Here is a 19,205-nt window from a genome sequence, read left to right as displayed (position 1 = left end):
GTATTACCGAAGATTTGTGCCGGGTTTTGCGACGATTGCGAGGCCCTTGCATCTCCTTACGGGTAAAGGACGGAAATTTGTTTGGGGACAGCCGGAAGAGGCGGCCTTTCGGAGTCTGCGTGATCTATTGGCTACGGCTCCGACATTGGATTATCCCGATTTTGATCGCCCTTTCATTCTTGATACGGACGCGAGTGACACAGGTAATGGGGCGGTATTATCACAGTCTAAAGGGGGCGTAGAGCGCGTCGTGGCGTATGGTAGCCGAGTCTTGTCGCCTGCGGAAACACGCTACTGTGTCACTCGTAGAGAACTTTTGGCGGTTGGTTTTTCCTACGGCAATTTCGACCGTACCTTTACGGTCGTTCTTTTATTGTGCGTACGGATCATGCGGCCTTGCAATATGCACTTAAAATGGACCAGCCATCGGGACAGTGGGCACGTTGGTTGGACACGCTACAGGCATTTTCCTTCCAAATTCAACATCGGAAGGGAGTGCGCCATGCGAACGCTGACGCACTTTCCAGATTACCAGGGCGCGCCCCTTGTAAATGTGCGTCGGGGACGCATAGGTGTTCGCCGATTCTAAACCCCCCTCAGCCGCTTACGTTGGCCGTCGAGAAGTCGGATACTCCGATGGAACCGGGACCGACTGACGGGGTTTTGAATCTGCCGCGGTCTGTCTGGATTCGGGAACAAATGATGGATGAGTTGTTGTTGTCCATGCGGAAGCGGTCTATGAGGGACAATGGGAGTCCGAGTACGGCTGTGGGGCCGCGAACCGCTCTCCGAGATGGTCTGCTTATGTGGCGAGAAGGGTTCCAGGAAAGCTGGCGTGTGGTGCTACCAACGTCCTTGCGATTCGAGTTGATTAGAACTCTCCATTGTGACACACTATTGCATTTAGGGGTGCAGAAGACTTTGTTGACGTTGCAACGTCATTATTTTTGGCAAGGCTGGTGTGTGTCCATCGCTGATGGGATAGTAAGGGAGGAGCATGGCCGAGTGCTGCTCATCCCCGAAATGGCACTAGCTGAGAGTATGGTAAATGGATGTTGCCGTGGGTTGACGACCACGGTGAGGGTTACGGCGAATTAAACGTTACCGCTGGGGAGCGTGGCTCTCTCCACGCGAGGGTGTGCGATTAGGGGTTTTGTTGGTTTGTTGAGAGTGACTGTGGGTACATGCTGTGTACGTCTGAGGTCTGTGCTGGTCCTCAAGGGAGGACTGCTGGTGGGTAAGAGCAGAAATTTTTTTTGTTGTTGTTGTTTTCACGTGTAAATAATATTGTTGTTAAAATGTAAATACTGGGGCGTCCATCGCGGTTATTTGGGTAATTATTGGGGTTTTCTTAAGCGGGCCGGAATTACATCGTCTCCACTACCCTGGGGCCGGGTGGCTGTCGTGTACGACATGCGGATGTGCGTTGTTGTGCTTTGTGCTGTTGTTGTTCTTGTTGTTATATTACATGCTTAGTGTCCTTTAAGGGGGAAGGTCGGTTCACCGCATTACGCTTTGGTATTGTTCAGCCGAGGTCGGCTGGGTTTTTTCTATGGGGGAGGGTGGTGTAATGCGGGCGAAAGCGACCTTCCGGATGTGACGTCACGAGGAGGCGGAGCCAGGTGACGTGGGTGAAAGGTTGGGGTCCTTAAGTGGGTAAACCGGAAAGAGAAGTCAGTCGGGTTGTGAATGGAAAAGGGTGAGGCCACGAGGGCGAACGAGAGGAGGGGGGCACCGCCGGCGAGCGGGAGCCGACCCCAGAGTACAGCCAGGAAGGCTGTGTGTTAGAGGCAGCGGTGTGGCTGCAGAGAGTCGCAGGAGTGACGAAGAGAGAGGAGAGTACAGCCAGGAAGGCTGTGTGTTAGAGGCAGCGGTGTGGCTGCAGAGAGTCGCAGGAGCGACGAAGAGAGAGGAGAGTACAGCCAGGAAGGCTGTGTGTTAGAGGCAGCGGTGTGGCTGCAGAGAGTCGCAGGAGCGACGAAGAGAGAGAGACAGCACGAGTCTGTCAGAGCGCTGCGGAGTAAGCAAGAGCGAGAAGAGCAGCAGCGATTACAGCCAAGGGGGCTGAGAGTGAGTAACAGCAGCGGAACTGCTGTGGGGGCTACAGGAGCGACAGAGGCCAACAGAGGGGCTGCTGGTGGAGAAGAGAGAGACATCGGAGTCAGCACGGTGGGGACTGAGCAAAGAGGAGACAGCCGTGTGGGTAATACAGTACGGACCAAATAAAGGACACTGAGCCAGAGATCGTGGTCAAGTCTTTTATTACAAATGCATGCATCACAACAGACTTCAAACGAAAAGACTGGATGGCATAAAGGTCAGAATGCTGAGCACCACTGAAGACTTTGTTCTAATAATCCTGGCAGGCGCCTGTGATTCTCCAGTGCGGTAAGTTGAATAGTAACCGCGCCACTTATGAACGATAGCAAAAAATAAACCATTAAATTTTATGTGCACTTGATTTGGCAAAATTCTGGCAATGAGAATAAAAAATTGCACTTTTAACACTCGTATGATACACATTAATCTCTGTAGCAGGATGGGTGAGAAAGTGCTCCCCCTCATGTGTGGTGGACAAAAGGTCACTTTGAAGGGATTTCAAAATTAGTTATTAAATCCACTCCTGTGGGCTGTTCTCTAACACAGAGGGTTGCACTGCTCTCTGCCAGAGATCCAAATGGATGCGTTGTCTCATGGCACAATAGGGATAGAACGAGGGGAAAAGGCAAAGAAATTATCGTGAAAAAATAGAACAAATTCTAAAATGACAATGCGTGTCTTGCCGACGCAGTCTTGCACACTGTAGGTACTGTAACTCCACAAGCTAATTTAAATAAATGCCACCACATCACTATCTGTCCTTAACCTCTGACTTACCAGGCCAAGACGCACTTTGTGCAAGTTGAGGTTTTCAGCAGTGTCACTTTGTGAATACTACTCTTTTTTCAAAATACTTGCATATCACATAAAATACTGCATTACCTTTTGTTGGGCGCAAATCCACTTGGCCGTGAGATGGACTGTCATATTTCGTAGAAGCCTCCTCCTTTTCCACTCTGCTCATTTTCCTACAAAGATATATCAAGTGTGCAACTTAATAAAACAAATGTGCAACTTATACGGACATCAACAATGTACATAAGCAAACACATTTTGTCACAATACAAAGCCAACTTAAACAGTGTGTGTGTGAATTTTTTATGTGTACGTTAAGAGTACATCCAAACAAATTATTTTTTGGGAAATGTCTAGTTCACAAAAGCCATGCAACAAAGGTGGACCAATAAATTGTACGATATTTACATTCATAGCAGTGATTGGCTGTGTGCAGCCAGGAGAGACGTTAATATCGAGTGTTGTACTCAGTGGGAGGAAGAATAATAATAAGTGTTGGCCTGTGTTGTGCCCAGTGTGAGTAATAAAGGAAGTGATCTCTACACGATTACACATTCACGACGGCCGTCTGCATGCAGTAAAGCCTCTTTATTGGGAATGTTTATGGCGAAATAATGGCCACGTTACACACCTCATGTCTATACTGCAGCACATATACGACAGCATATACAAGCCTATGATACAGGTGGGGGATGCTGTGTGCAGATACATATCACACAGAGTCCTGTACGTGCAGTACGGAAATACTGTAGTGAATGTACACACAGAACACTGCGGTAACAGCAGTAAAGCAATTCAGCAAATGCAGTACTCTTTGGATGTGTATGTTGGGTAAGATACCATACTCTTGGTTGTACATTTGCACATGGTGCATGCTGAGTCGCTACCATACATTGCCATTAAACTGCAGTCCTAGTGTACTGTGGTTATACTCAGAGCTGTACCCGATGCCCGAATGCTGCCCTTGGTTGCTGTTGTGCCGAATGTGGGCATTTGCAGAGCTTGCAAAGCACTCGTGGCCGTGATCGGAAATGATGTGAGTCGCTTTTGTGTCCAGTGTCAACACGTGGCGTGTATAACAAACATAAGAATAGGTTTTACCCTTTCTGGTAATATAACAGGTGTTAAGATGTTCACGCGCCAAATAGAGAAACATTTTCGCAAGGAATCAAGTCTGCATTAACCACACGTACTTGTTGTGGTGAACATGCAAACAAAGCATGCTCTGATAAAATGATGAATTGTCTTTGAAACTGATTGGCCTACATCAGAGCCTTCTTCATGGCCTAGTCTCGGAGAACAACGCCAAAAGGCGAACAGGACAAGGACAATGCCACACGTATCACAGAGCATGTATAGCTCGGGGTGAGCAGCTACAAAATGGGGACATTTTACTTTGATGCTGGCAAAGAGGTCCCATTACGTGGCGTGTAGTAGTGCACTCCTCAAACAGCTGGTGAGCGCCAGTTGGTGAAGGAGAGGCTGTGTACCGCATGCATCTGGCAGCATTGAAGTGTAATTTATATAATTTATTTGCTCACATTAACCTCTTCCTCACCCCCCCCCCCCCTTTTGGAACTTCGCACCTGATTGACCCACAACTGACGATATCACATTTACCCCCATCCCCCCCCCCCCCATCTATTTAAGAACGAAACAGGAGGAGGATTTCTCGTCCACAACTCTGTGGCTGCCCTACCTGATGATGCTGGCTGCTGTGTGTTTACTCTCCCAACACACAACCGGTGTGCTGTGCTGGTAAACGAACTGGCCATTTAGCAGCATTTGATGCTGCTAATCCTGCATAATGCACGGGCATAATGATTTTAAACCTCCCGCCCACCTCCTATGCATTTCACATGTAGTACTAATCGCATATCTGCATTTCCCATAAATATGCTAAATTCTTATTGATATGCAAATTATTTTGTCAAGGCGCTCTCCCCCCTCCAACCCAGCTTAAATAGACGCTCCAAGTCTGGGGTGTTTCATTCAGACGCTGTCTCCCCGACAGACCTGTTCTTCACCTGAGGACGGCTGCTTGCGTTGTGGCCAAAACGTCGTGAGAATTATTTTATTATGTTTTTTTCCATTCGACGTGACTTTACCGAAGGAACCAAGAAGATGGCCACGTTTTGTTTACGAGACAAAAACCCCCCTTACCAATTGGCCGTGTCGGGTGGTGGCGGGGTTTAACGACACATCTATAAACTAGATCAGAAGCTTTCGTGACTGCATGAATTACTACTTTGGTTCCTTCGGTAAAGTCACGTAGAAAATACAATTAAATGATAATCGAATTACGACGTTTCGATTGCAACACAATGATGAGCGCGATGACGATTTGCTTGTGTTGCAATCGAAACATTCGTATTCTATTATTATTAAATTTGACTTTCTCCGTGACTTTACCGAAAGAACCAAAGAGTGGCACATCTATATTTACGCGTTCTAACACCACCCCACTCTATCGCGAAGCATATTAGTACCGTACAACACAACAACAATGGATTTTTGCTGTCACCAACAATTGGATGTATCCCTGCCACACGCCCTCTGTACATCATTACATTTTGATTTAAAGCTTTCGTGACTGCAGGGATTAATATTCTTGGTTCTTTCGGTAAAGTCACGTAAAAGGGAAATAATAAAATAAAATAAATATTTTTTCACGTAGAAGGGAAATAATAAAAATTCATTTTATTATGCAACGAAGCACTGCGTTAGTGCCTATAGGTGCGTGCATCACAACACGGGCCAACGTGTCCGTAAGGCACAAGCCACTCGCAATTGACTTTGTACACACGGAACACGCTGCGCTGTACTATAACACACAACAACGCTGTCCTCTAGCCGCGTATCCTATATCGTACTGAGTAATTAGACCGACTTACTCCGGCAATTGCTGTCCGTCGAAGTATAATGCCGTACGCACACCGCAACGGTGACGACGAAAGTGGTCTCCGTCCGCTGCGATTCGCTGTTAAAGGATATGTAGGGAGATTAAAGTCTTCAATCTACGAGTCACTGGTACATTGGTAGTACGGTGTCACACGGTACGAGTATGTTAAGCTACAGTGTGCGAGTCGCATGTTGTGTGTGGTAAGAGGGTAAAGGGCTGGAGACGTGGAGTCGCTGGTCAATGGATTCCGCGCGTTTCGTTGCTAGGCGACGCGGAGTGGCAGCACAGAGCACACACACATACACACATACATACACACACACATATACACATACATACACACATACACACACATACACACATACATACACACACACACATACACACACACATACACACATATACACATACATACACACATACACACACATACACACATACATACACACACACATACACACACACATACACACATATACACATACATACACACACACATACATACACACACACATATACACATACATACACACATACACACACATACACACATACATACACACACACACATACACACATATACACATACATACACACACACATACATACACACACACATATACACATACATACACACACATACACACATACATACACACACACATACACACATATACACATACATACACACACATATACACATACATACACACATACACACACATACACACATACATACACACACATACACACATACATACACACACATACACACACACACATATACACATACATACATATACACAAACATACACACACATACACACACACATATACACATACATACACACATATACATACACATATACACATACATACACACACATACATACACACACTCTCACACACACATACAACAACAACAACCGCCATTCGCCACTAAGTGGCGGTGACGTCACCACGACGCTTGTGCCAGGCCAAGTGCACCTTGAGGCCACGTGAAGTGTCGAACGCCCGCTGACAGGAGGTCACGGGGCAGACCCAGCAGGTGCCACGGGTCGACTGACCGAGATGACCGAGACGACTGGCTGATGCACCACCTGTGCCCCCCACTGTACCAACTTGCTGTGCTTTAGCCACCCGGCGCTCCGCTCGTTGTTGTGAGCGTCGCTCCTCACACATACACACACACACATATACACACACATACACACACACAGCACATACACACACACATACATACACACACATACATACACAGTACACACACACATACACACAGCACACTCACACATATAAACACACAACAACAACCGCCATTCGCCACTAAGTGGCGGTGACGTCACCACGATGCTTGTGCCTCAGCAAGGAAAACATACACACACACATACACACACAGCACATACACACACACAGACTATACACACATATACACACAGCACACACATACACACACAGCACACACATACACAGTACACACAGCACAGTACACACACACAGGACACACAGTACACACAGTACACACACAGCACACACACAGCACACACACACAGACTACACACATACACACACAGCACACACACAGCACAGCACACACAGCACACACAGTACACATACACACATAGCACACGCACAGAACACACATACACAGTACACACAGCACACACATACACACACAGCACACACACAGCACACACAGCACACACACAAACTACACAGCACACACACACACAGACTACACACAGCACTTGATACAGTCTATACAGCACATACACATAATACACACAGCACACACAGACTACACAGTACACAGCTACAGTATACAGCACACACGTACATCACACACCAACGCAATATACATCACGAGTCTACAGTACACACCTATAGCTCATAGTACACACACACATGTTCTAGAACAGTGATTATTAACCTTTACTGCACCCTTGCACTCCTTTGGTTCTCAATCGTAAAAAAACACATGTGAATAAATACATAAAGGTTTGATGAAACAAAGTAGTTGTACTTCCGTTGCCCGTGCTTCATTTGTGTTTCGACGATTTACCTTCGAAACAACAAATCTGGTCACGCCTCGCACCTCCAGAAAGGGCATCTCGCACCCCCAGTGGGTGCAACGTGCACCACAGGTGAAGAAGAAGCAACACTGCTTTAGAATAATCTAGATTCATAAAATCACACAAAGACGTAGTTCCCACGTCATGTGCCTTTTTTTAACAGCAACACAGGAACACCCCGACAGCATACTCCTACTGCACACAGTATACACCTGCAACTCTTGTCAATAAAGTCAGTAAACCCTATAAGCCGCCTTAAAGTTTCACCCCTAAACGAGTTCATGGTTCAATAGAGGCTATGTGTTTGAGGATTTTAGTGCTGCGTAATAATTTTAAGCGGTGGTTATCAGAGACTAACGTGAAGCAAAATCCATCATTGTACTGTGCGTCTAATCTCTTTGCCATCACCAAGCCACACTGATCAGCGTGGTGAAATATGGTCGGTTAATCCCACCCCTTATCAGTGCCTACCTTATTACAGACCAATTCAGACATTATTGGTCACCCAGTGCCCTTATAAATCACAACGTACATCCTACAAAGCCCCATCACAAGGGAGAAACACAAATAGACGAAAAAAAATGTGTTACCCGTATTGAAACGGCTGTACGCAGTATGGACCTGAAAACTGAATTTCCCTGTACAAGAACACGGGTAAACCGTATGGGTTGACAGCTACGTCGTCCCCAACCCATCGCATGCCATGGGTAGGGCTTCATATCAAGCAGTGGATTTTACAGGGTAGTCCAGATATCTTGTGACTCACATTTAATGATTTGAAACGTTATATTTTTGAAGAAAGGTTTACTTAAAACAGAAATTGATCAATTAAATCATGACGATTGGTTTCTACGTGATACCATAGTTGTTGAGTGAATTCAGTGCCTAAGTGAAAATCTGGACTTTTAAAGCTTCAATTAAACTATTTAACACGTAGGCTGTCGCAACCAATATTATTCATAATAAAAAAAATGGGTTCATTAACCTAGCTTTACCTGACCAGCTGAAAGCTCATTGATTATATTCTATAACGGTAGAGAATTCTGAGCACATCTGTTAATTTTACAATTTCCCAGGTGAGTAAATATTTGTGATTTGGAGGAAGTTACGATACTTGTACAGTACACAATTACACTCTTACGAATAATAATGATTACATCATTACACACATGATCTTCAGCAAAGGTCCATTATTATATAGCAGGCAGAATGCTTGCTCATCTCCGTTATAGCCCTGAGTCAAGTCTACCCCCCAAGATTATACTCATTTTATCGAGGGCAGATGGGCTGAGTAAACGCCTGACTCGGATTTAAACTCAGATTTACAGCTAATACTCTAATACTGTAAAGTAAAATAAAAGTTGTAATAGCAAGCACAAAATACTCTACTGGACTGTGCCATGGTTCGAACCGTGGTTTTGTTGCTTAACAGAAAAATCCGAACATTATAGGGGCCGGTCGAGATAAGATGTGACACGTGATCAGGTATGCCCCCCCCGCCCCATTTTCAGCCGCACAGGTAACAACCGTCTCCAGGAAAAACATAGCGGCTCTGCCAGCAGCTACCACACACACCACGCTCACCTGGCTTACAGCACACCCAGCTCAACAGCATACAACACACCCAGTGTACAGGTAAGCACACCTGGCTTACAGCACACCTGATTCTCGAAGTACACCTGGTCACAGCACACGTGGATTAAAGCACGTACACCTATATACACCTAGTATATCGTACAGGTAGGCACACCTCTTGTTACAAGTACACCTGGCTAAACTACATGAGGAACACACAGTGTCCAGGTGATCACATTTGGTTCACAGCACACCTGGCTGACCACACATCTAGTTATCACAGTAGACATGGATCACAACACACCTGACTTAAAATACGGCTGGCTCAGTTACTTATAACTCAGCCAGTGTACAGGAATACACACGTAATTTTACAGTACACCTGGCTAATACGTACAAGGACACAATATACAAGCACACCTGGCTGAAAACAATCTTGGCTTAACTATGTAAGGCACACTCAATGTACTAGTGGTCACATCTGGCTTACTCAATGTACTAGTGGTCACATCTGGCTTACAGTACACCTGGGTAAATTGCATATACTACAACCAGTGTATAGGTATGTTTACCTGTCTTAAAAACATGGCGCTCAACCTGGTGTACATCTAAACACACCTATAAGAGCCTAGAAAATCTGGCTAAATTACTAGACATTCCATAATTAATTGCACACGGCAAACCTAGCGCATAGGTGGACTGCCTTACACATGTTAATTGGCTTTATATCATACATTCAACTCCAAATGAGTTGACCAGGAGATGGCAGTACAGACAATGAATTAATGATCCCATCTGTGTGGACCTTTGAGAGTTGTTTGCATGTATTTTCTTCAGCCGCTCAACTTTCCTTACACATGGAAAACACTAAACACTCAAACAATCCAATGTGGACGATGCTCCTGAATAACAGTTTTGAGTCACAGGCTTTCCTTGATAAATACATGGCATTATTATGTAAACGATTATTACTGTATTAAAACGTTACTCACTTACATGTTATACACCTGTCGCAAAGGTATATACACCTGGTTGGTGGCACACCTGTGGGAAGCTGGCATCACTCTGACCTGGGAAGCACGCTGAAGCTGAGGGGAGACATGGAGGTGGGAAGCTCGATGCTGGACGACATGGCGAGGCTGCAGCTCCGATTCCTCGAGAAGGTGAGGGAGGGAAACGCGAGGTAAGGTGAGGGAGGCCCTCACCTTACCTCGCGTTTCCCAATGTCAAGTAGGTGCCATACCAACAATAATACAGCTCAATATCAGGAGTCTAATGTGATAGCAGGGCTGCCCATCAATAAATCAATCCAAGATTTGTAACACGTAAATATAAAAAAAAAAATCTGAGATGGAAACGCGGGTGGCACAGTAAAATTTTTTTACTAAACAGCAGGAGATAAAATAAATGTTTTTAGTCCGGTCTTAAGAGCACCGTTTGTCACAGCTGCCGAAAGGTTTTTGGAGACCCGGGGGGTAATGCCAGATGAGGCCCGATCCTTGGCCTTCCCGGCCATTTTTGAAGTCCCCTTGGACCTGAGGCCCGAAACAAAATGCCCCACCAGCCCTCCTCTCTATGGCCCTGACTGAGCCTCCATGACACACACACACATGTATGGCTAGGTCATTGTGAATGATATTGAAACTGGCAGGATATGTAGCCAATGTGGGTCCATGTTGAGTAACCAAGTGGGCCCTTGCGGGATTTTTCAAAGATACAAGCATGTGGCTTCCACTTACTGTCGAAAAGCATAGGGGCAGCGGCTACTCTACTAGGGTTGCTACCTCTCCTGGTTTGACCGGGCGGTCCGTCCATAGGTACTGGTGTAGAGACATACACAATGTACAGACATTAGCAACAAGAGGCTGGCATCGATAATGAAAATTACTGCGTACACACTGTATAATTACCCATTGATTCATCCTTTACATTGAACACACTGTTGCAAAACAGCATCATGTGCAAGAGTAAAGTCATCGTGTACTAGTACCATAGTCCATAGTTAGTAAACATGCAGCCCTGAGTCAATATACTGCTGGATGCAGGCTTCCCCATGCCGTGCACGGCGTGATGGTTATTTGACCATACTTCACTGGTTATTGGGGGTTGGTGAAGGGCAGGGTGGACCTGGTAGAGTTAAGATGTCACTCACCGCTGATGTTAGCCATGGCGAGGGATCGAACTCGAACAAGGTTCGTCACGCGGTGCGCTAACAAATGCATCACGGCTCCCCAGCGAGAATGTGGATGAGTCATCTGCCACATGCCAGATCGAACCAATGGTCTCAGCAGTGCACCGCTAACATACTAATATGAGTTACTCCAGCTGAGATAGGCAGGGGGGGAAAATGCTTGACATAACTTGTCATTAGTTCAATGAGGTCCTGAGGGAGTGCGCCATTCCATATCGACCAGTGCAACCATCGTCGCATGGTTGACCTTTGGTTCGCACGTTCTCAGTCCTACGAATCTCGGCTGCTAATGGCTCACGATCAAAGCAAACATCTAATTCGAGCTTTGATCAATGGTTTGCTCTCAGCTCCGTCCATTGATGTCGTCGTGCGTGACCACGGTAACTGTGATCACAGGAAATCCATGGCCTTGTGGGTGCACACTTAGGGCTGCTCAGCCTGAGAGGCTCACCCAATTACGAAACTCCTCTGTCTGCCCAACTCGACCTGAATGAACAGATCTGAACACCCCCCCCCCCCCCCAGGTCAACTGAAACTGACGTGAAATCGAATTTCTGAAAAGGAAAAAAACATGGTCAAACTTACCCTCCATTTCTCACCATAATGATGGTACAACGGTGATAACGATGATAATGGTGATGATGATGATGATGAGGAGGAAAGTAAGGAGGTGGAGAAGGTGGATGAGGATAACTCCGGGAGCCAGACTGAGCCATATTGGTCAGAGCCCAGCTACCCAGCAGTCAGAGCCAACTCTTGGCGAGGTACCTTGCAGAATATTCAGTTGTCAAGGCAAGATTTCAGGAATTAATATTGAACCCAACGCTTAGTTCTGGCTTTAAATGACAGTAATCAACAAAGCTCAACTTTATTTCAGTCCGTATCCAGACATCAATTTTGAAAGTTAATCACGAAACTGTTACTTCAAAACTGCAACGTCAATTGTAGCCATTCAAGTCATGCCCCCTCCCTTCTCTGACATCATGGAAAAAAGGTTGAGGGCAGTTCGTGTTGCCATTTGGTCTTGGTCTATACAAACGCACAGAGCACACGAAGGCTTTCCATGACGGAACCTAAAGAATATGACTACCTGTACGAATATATTATCGATTATGAAAATTTACATTCTGCAATAAAACCTGACCAGCTGGATTCGAACCCGGCCCACGTCCCACATCAGTGGCAAGAGTGATATCTGAACTCCGACTAACACGGTTGGCTATGTACGGTGCGAAAGAAGTTCAACATTTTACATGAACTGGTTCTGCTCCCTGACCCTATCTGTTCCTCTTCACCAACGCACCATCCCACACTGACCAACGAGCAGTGTGGTCAGGTAACTTTCACGATCAGCACTGTGTGGGGATACCTTAATCCAGCAGTGTATTACGCGAATAGCTGTAAATTATTGGTGTAAATAACACAACTATTATTGTTCTAAATAACATCATCTTCAATTTTGATTTAAAGCTTTCGTGACTGCAGGGATTCATATTCTTGGTTCTTTCGGTAAAGTCACGTAGAAGGGAAATAATAAAATAATAAAAATATAAAACAATAAAATTCTCACGACGTTTCGACTGCAACACAATCAATCACCATCAGGTGTGAAATCCACAGCAATAATTTGTTTAAAAAGTGGCGGTTTTTTCTATTTCTTGCTGTGGATTTCACATCTGATGATGATTGCTTGTGTTGCAGTCGAAACGTCGTGAGAATTGTACTGTTTTATATTTTTGTTATTTTATTATTTCATTATTTCCCTTCTACGTGACTTTACCGAAAGAACCAAGAATATAACATCATCTTCACCAATGGCCTATAAGGCTAAATTGAGGATCTCTTGTATATGTCTGTGTGTAAAGAGGTTGGAGCAAGAAGCACAAGATGAGGACGATGTTCCTGATGATTCAAGTCGACCCGAAAGCCCAGAGCCAGGTACTGACGTCTGCCCTATGACAATAAACGGAGCCGATGCGTGCAAGGGACATCCCGCACTTCTTATTTGGCATTGGAGTCAAGTGCATTGTCGCTGAACAGAAGCAGAGTTAAGTTCTGTCAGAGAGGAGTGATAGCCCTTGATAAAAGTCAGGGCCTATTTTCAGTTGGGTATGTCCGGTCCAGTGACCCTGAAAACATTTCCAACGTTCAGTATACCTCTCGAGATGACTGTGGCTGACTAGTATAGTGACATAGAATTGGTCACTATGTAGCATAGCACTGGCTGCTGGCAGGGAAGGAGATCTGCAGCTTGAAGCAGCCTTGACTGACAGCAGCCCACGTGATAGACCCCAGAGGGATCTAGGGGAAAGGTTACGGAAGGGACACGTCGAGAGCCCGTTAGTAGGTTCCAGAAGGGGGGCGTGGCTGGGGCGGAGCGAGGCCACGCTAACAGGATAAAAGGGGACCCCGAGCGGGAGCTCGGGGTTGTTGTTTGGAGTGGGATCCCCGTCGTCATCGTTGCTGCTGAAGATCGTCGCCATCGCCGCTGTCGTCTTCACTTGATAATTGCGCTGCTCGACGTAATTGGCTGTCTTAGTTCAGCGCTGTCAGTGTCAGACGGCTAGCGTTGTGTTGTAGGCTAGCAACCAGTGTAAAGTTGCGTATAAGTGAGAGACAGAGAGTGTGGAACAGTGTAGGGTGCTCGGTGTTTAATTAAATAATTGCCTCCAAGAACTTACGTCTCCAAGTCAGTCACTATACTAGTATCGTGCCTACTCTAAAGGTTACCAGCAGTCTGTAAAATATGCCGTGAAAATCTTGGATATAGCAGTGGAGAGGAAAAGGATTATGTATATATGTTGAACTTCTTTCGCACCGTACGTAGCCAACCGTGCTAATCGGAGGTGCAGGATGATGATGATGATTTGTGGCAATGATTATTATCGATGAGGACAATGTGGTTTGTGCTGTTGTTGCCCATGACGCGGGCAGGAGCTCCGGTGGCACGAAGGGCACTGCACAGTGCACTTCAGCGGCGCTCCGAGCTCCTCCGTGACTTGCGAGTAAGCCCATGTGCATCCCCACTGGCATACCAGCCAGACTTTACACATGCAACACAACACCACGCAGACGTTACGCATGCAATACAATGCTCCACAGACCTTGAATACGTAACGCATTACTACCCAGACCTTACACTATCACACCACATGTTACAGGCACAACACAATAGCACCCGGACATTTTATACACAATACAATAGCACGCAAACCTTACATACAATTACAGCTGCAACTTCCTTTAAACATCACATCACTCAAAACCTCGCACACAATTCCACAAAACAAGACAGACCATACATACATGCCATCTCACATTCGTCTCTGCTACCCATACAATACAAAATCATGTCACGCAGTAGGCCCCGTGCACAACTAGAATGCTACTCAGATCCAATGCCAATACTACTTTACTACATACACACATAGCACGCAGGGACACTGGGAACAATGATTAGACTTAAACGAGCTTGTGAATGTAACACAGGTTGTAAGTGTGCTGTCACTCAGGACCAAATGTGAGTATCATGCACATGGGTTCGACTGGTCAGCGGAAGAGTTGGCATTAATATGTCTGTACTGTAATGCGTTCACCACTCACCGTGCCCCATGCTATCCTGGGGAAGCTATTACTTTTACGTGTATGTATGTACCGTATGTTGAACATCTTTTGCACCATACGTAGCCAACCGTACTAATCGGAGGCACGGGGGAAGGACAACACACTAAGCTTCGGGCAACCCGGCAGACTATTTATGTAAACTGGTCACACGCTGCTGATGAGGCTCACAAAGTTTAGATTAAACCCGAGTTTGCATGCTTGAGCCAACTCCACTGGAAAACAATCGATCTGGAAGGCATGTAGGCTGATGGATTCAATGTTATTTTCGTTTTACATGGAGAAATAGACCATTGTCAATTATTGTACTGTATTACTTACAATTCACCGCTACATCACGTCGCAACGCATGTTGTGTAATAAAAAAATATGTATTTCATACTCTCTGATTCTTTCGGTAAAGTCACGTAGGTATAAAATAAAATAAATCACGACGTTTAGATTGCAACACAAGCAATCATCATCAGGTGGGAAAACCACAGCAAGAACAATTTTACGGCATCTCTCTCCCACTTCAGCAAAAAAAAAATCTTGCTGTGGTTTTCCCACCTGATGATGATTGCTTGTGTTGCAATCGAAACGTCGTGATTTATTTTTATTTTATACCAACGTGACTTTACCGAAAGAACCAGAGAATATGGATTCCTGCACTCACGTAAGCTTCAAATCTAGAAATATGTATTTGTAAATGAATCAATCCACTGTTGGATGAAGGTCCTCCCCACGCTGGTGTCGGTCATGGGGGTTGATTGAGCATACTTCACCACACTGGTCAGGGCAGCTTGGTTAAGGGGCTGGGGAGGGGGCAGAACTGGTTAGGATACCCATCGCTGGTGTTCTAGCCTAGATAAGAAATCGAACTCAAGTCATCACTGGGTTAACGGTGCGCTCATCGCTGTGCCACCCATTTCTCGTAGTATGGTACGGCACTTTGATTTCACCCGTTCTGCTGTTAGTGATTTGAGCAAAAAATTGCAATGAAGCAATCGAATTTATTCAAATCAATTCGTATGCTCAGGATACATGCTTCAAACCGTGATTGTAAAATATTATATGCAATGAAAAATTCAACAAATTATTCAATAACGCGACCTTAAAACACATTTCGCACAGCGGCCCATCTTATTTTCTATAAAGAAGGGTAATTGCCCGAAACGTTGCCTATTATATATTTTTTATTTTAAGTGTTTTTGTTGTTATTATTCATTGTGCGTGTGCACAACTGCCAATGCAGCAGCATCACCGAAGAATGTAAGTATAATGGGTTTACGCGGACCTTGCAACCTCTCGTGGCGTTACGTTTAACAACATTTTAAACAGAATCGATCTTTAAATGGAATGGCCACCACACGAATCTGGACAATTCATCGAATGACACGTCCAGTATTGATCACGTACCCCCGACAGCTGCCCACCCCCGGGGCTGATCGGTAGAGGGCGACTCTTGATCACACATCCAGCCGCGGCAGCAGCGTGGAGTCTACGATACTCGCAGAACCATTTATGGCAGCCTCGGTCGATTCATCGTGACATGCGCACCGGCACCTCATCATCAAAATCAGCAATGATCCATCCACTGCTGGATGAACGCCTTCCCGAGTTGCCACCATCCTTCACGATCCAGCATGGTTGGCCACGTACGGTGCGAAAGAAGTTCAACATACCGTACTTATTTCGATTTAAAGCTTTCGTGACTACAGGGATTCATCTTCTTGGTTCTTTCGGTAAAGTCACGTAGAAGGGAAATAATAAAATAATAATAAAACATAATAAAATACAATTCTCACAGAGAATTGTGAGAATTGTATTTTATTATGTTTTATTTTTATTATTTTATTATTTCCCTTCTACGTGACTTTACCGAAAGAACCAAGAAGATACCGTACATACACGAGCCGATTTCATCCTTCCATCTCTACGCAGGACGTTTTCCCCCCAGTCTTAATGTGGAATTATTAGTTACACAAACACTCGCCGTGTGCGTCGAATGGCAGCTGTTGGATACGTGAATGTCGTGTTTGAATCGCATTCGATATTAGTTTGATATCGGCTAGAACCTAGACAATTGGCATCAAATGTGAAATAATTCGACCCGTTGCCGATCCACTGCTGGATGAGGGCCTTACCACGCGGTGTCGATCATGGTGGCGGGAGGGTTTGTTGCACCATACTTCACCACGGTGGTCATTGCTGGTTGATCCACAAATACGAAGGAGACGTCACAGCGACGATACAACTCCGCTGCTCCTGCCGCGGCTGTCTGGCTTGACCGCCTTGATTGTGAAATTGTTGTCGTTGCTCTGCATCTACATCAGCCGTACGAAAGTAGAAGAAGAATAAGTACCGGTTGATAAAGGGGATCACCAAAGCTCGTTCAGATATCACTCACCACTGATGTTAAGCCATGGCTGGGAATCGAACTTCGGTTTCACACAAAACACATTCCTGCGGAGGGAGCTGGTAGGAACGTTGGGTTGCTCGGTCAATGGCCAGGGTCAACGGCGGCGTGGTGTATTCCGCAAATGTGGCCGACTGTGAGGGCGGGCACAAGCCGGCGTGAGTAGGTTAAACGTTGAGTTTAATAAGGGCACCACGGGGTGACCAGCCCCTCCCCACCCAGCCCCACCCTCCCCACCCAGCCCCTCCCTCCCCACTCAGCCCTTCCCCTCCCCATCCAGCCCCTCCCCACCCAGCCCCTCCCCACCCTCCCCACCCAGCCCCTCTCCACCCAGCCCCACCCAGCCCCACCCCTCCCCACCCAACCCCTCCCCACCCTCCCCACCCAGCCCCTCTCCACCCAGCCCCACCCCTCCCATTTTTGGATGCACGGCGGACGGACGGACACAATAATCCTCTGTGGGCTGCTGTAACCAGGAGGTTCCTACCAGTATAACCACTCACTGCCCCCACGTGTTGCTGTAAAAGAACAGATCCTATATCAGTTACGTTGGTGTCAAGCTTTTGCTATAAAATGTCACGTCTCTGAGTTGTCACCTGGCTCAACAAAATGACCCTGAAACTCTAATACTGGTGTTTGTTACGCGGTCTTTGATCAAGTTTACATTTGACACGAAGTTATCGAACATCTAATCAGTTACCTTGATAGTTTATCGGATTACAAGACTGCATGTACGGTGCTAACATTACCAAAGCAAGTAAAGGATAAATATATTACAGTAAGTGGTATGTTAATCTTGATGCAATAACACAGGTGGTTTTAAAAGTTGGTAACGCTCTCCGTAATGTGCTAAGAATTAGTATCCGATGTTGGGCGTTTATTGGTGTAGGGTAGAAGGTTAGTACAGCGGTAACACGTGTGCCTCATAGCTAAGAACCACCTCGGTTCGATTCCCGACTCGGGTACATTTCTGTGTGGAGTTTGTATATTCTCCCCCACGTTCTGCATGAGTTTCCTCCTGGTTTCATACCGTAGCTAACAAAAAGCGCACACATACACACAACGTAACTGGCATTGGCCAAGCCACCCCCAATGCTGAAACAAATACCAGCAATTCACTCAACTGCATGATATTACACAGCAGCAACATCGCCCACTACTGTGGAAAATCGGCAGGACTCTCCCGCGAATAGGTTTTGTGAGGCTTCGTGAGGCTTCCTTGAGTAAACAAGTATCATGATATAAATCTTGACTTAAAGCTTTCATGACTGCAGTAATTAATATTCTTTGGGTCTTGTGGCTTTTCCGAAAGACCCAAATAATATAATGATATAGTGATTTATACTGCATTTAGCGCAGTGCACTTTCACCGCCACACCGCCTGCAAGGTGTGTTGTCGGGGGCCCGCGCTAAAGGCCACCAGGGGCCACCAGCGGGCCTTGCGTCGCACTCCACAGGAGGCGAATTACGTAGTCGACTGACTTTGTAAGCTTAGAGTATACAAAAATCAAGCTACGTAATATTATAACTTTTTAATGCGCCTGCCCCATA

The 19,205-nt window shown here is 45.8% G+C and overlaps 2 protein-coding genes across 2 annotated transcripts in view; one reads left to right on the top strand and one right to left on the bottom strand.

Annotated features, from left to right (window-relative positions):
• Positions 1–6,120, bottom strand: part of DNHD1 (dynein heavy chain domain 1) — a 98,754-nt gene extending 92,634 nt beyond the window's left edge. Inside the window, exons 1-2 of the mRNA XM_078595453.1 lie at positions 5,790–6,120; positions 2,983–3,068 (exon numbers count right to left, since the gene is read on the bottom strand). Of these exons, the coding sequence (XP_078451579.1) occupies positions 2,983–3,064 (82 nt within the window). The 5' untranslated portion in view covers positions 3,065–3,068; positions 5,790–6,120. The remainder of the gene's footprint in view (positions 1–2,982; positions 3,069–5,789) is intronic.
• A 3,286-nt stretch (positions 6,121–9,406) lies between these two features.
• Positions 9,407–19,205, top strand: part of LOC144719502 (uncharacterized protein C21orf58-like) — a 29,077-nt gene continuing 19,278 nt past the window's right edge. Inside the window, exons 1-4 of the mRNA XM_078595491.1 lie at positions 9,407–9,504; positions 10,463–10,607; positions 13,501–13,573; positions 14,570–14,640. Coding sequence (XP_078451617.1) covers positions 10,545–10,607; positions 13,501–13,573; positions 14,570–14,640 — 207 coding nt within the window. The 5' untranslated portion in view covers positions 9,407–9,504; positions 10,463–10,544. The remainder of the gene's footprint in view (positions 9,505–10,462; positions 10,608–13,500; positions 13,574–14,569; positions 14,641–19,205) is intronic.

This window comes from Lampetra planeri, chromosome 1 (genome assembly GCF_965212315.1).
Source record: "Lampetra planeri chromosome 1, kcLamPlan1.2.h2, whole genome shotgun sequence".
NCBI lineage: Eukaryota > Metazoa > Chordata > Hyperoartia > Petromyzontiformes > Petromyzontidae > Lampetra > Lampetra planeri.
This window is presented reverse-complemented; position numbering and strand designations above follow the sequence as displayed.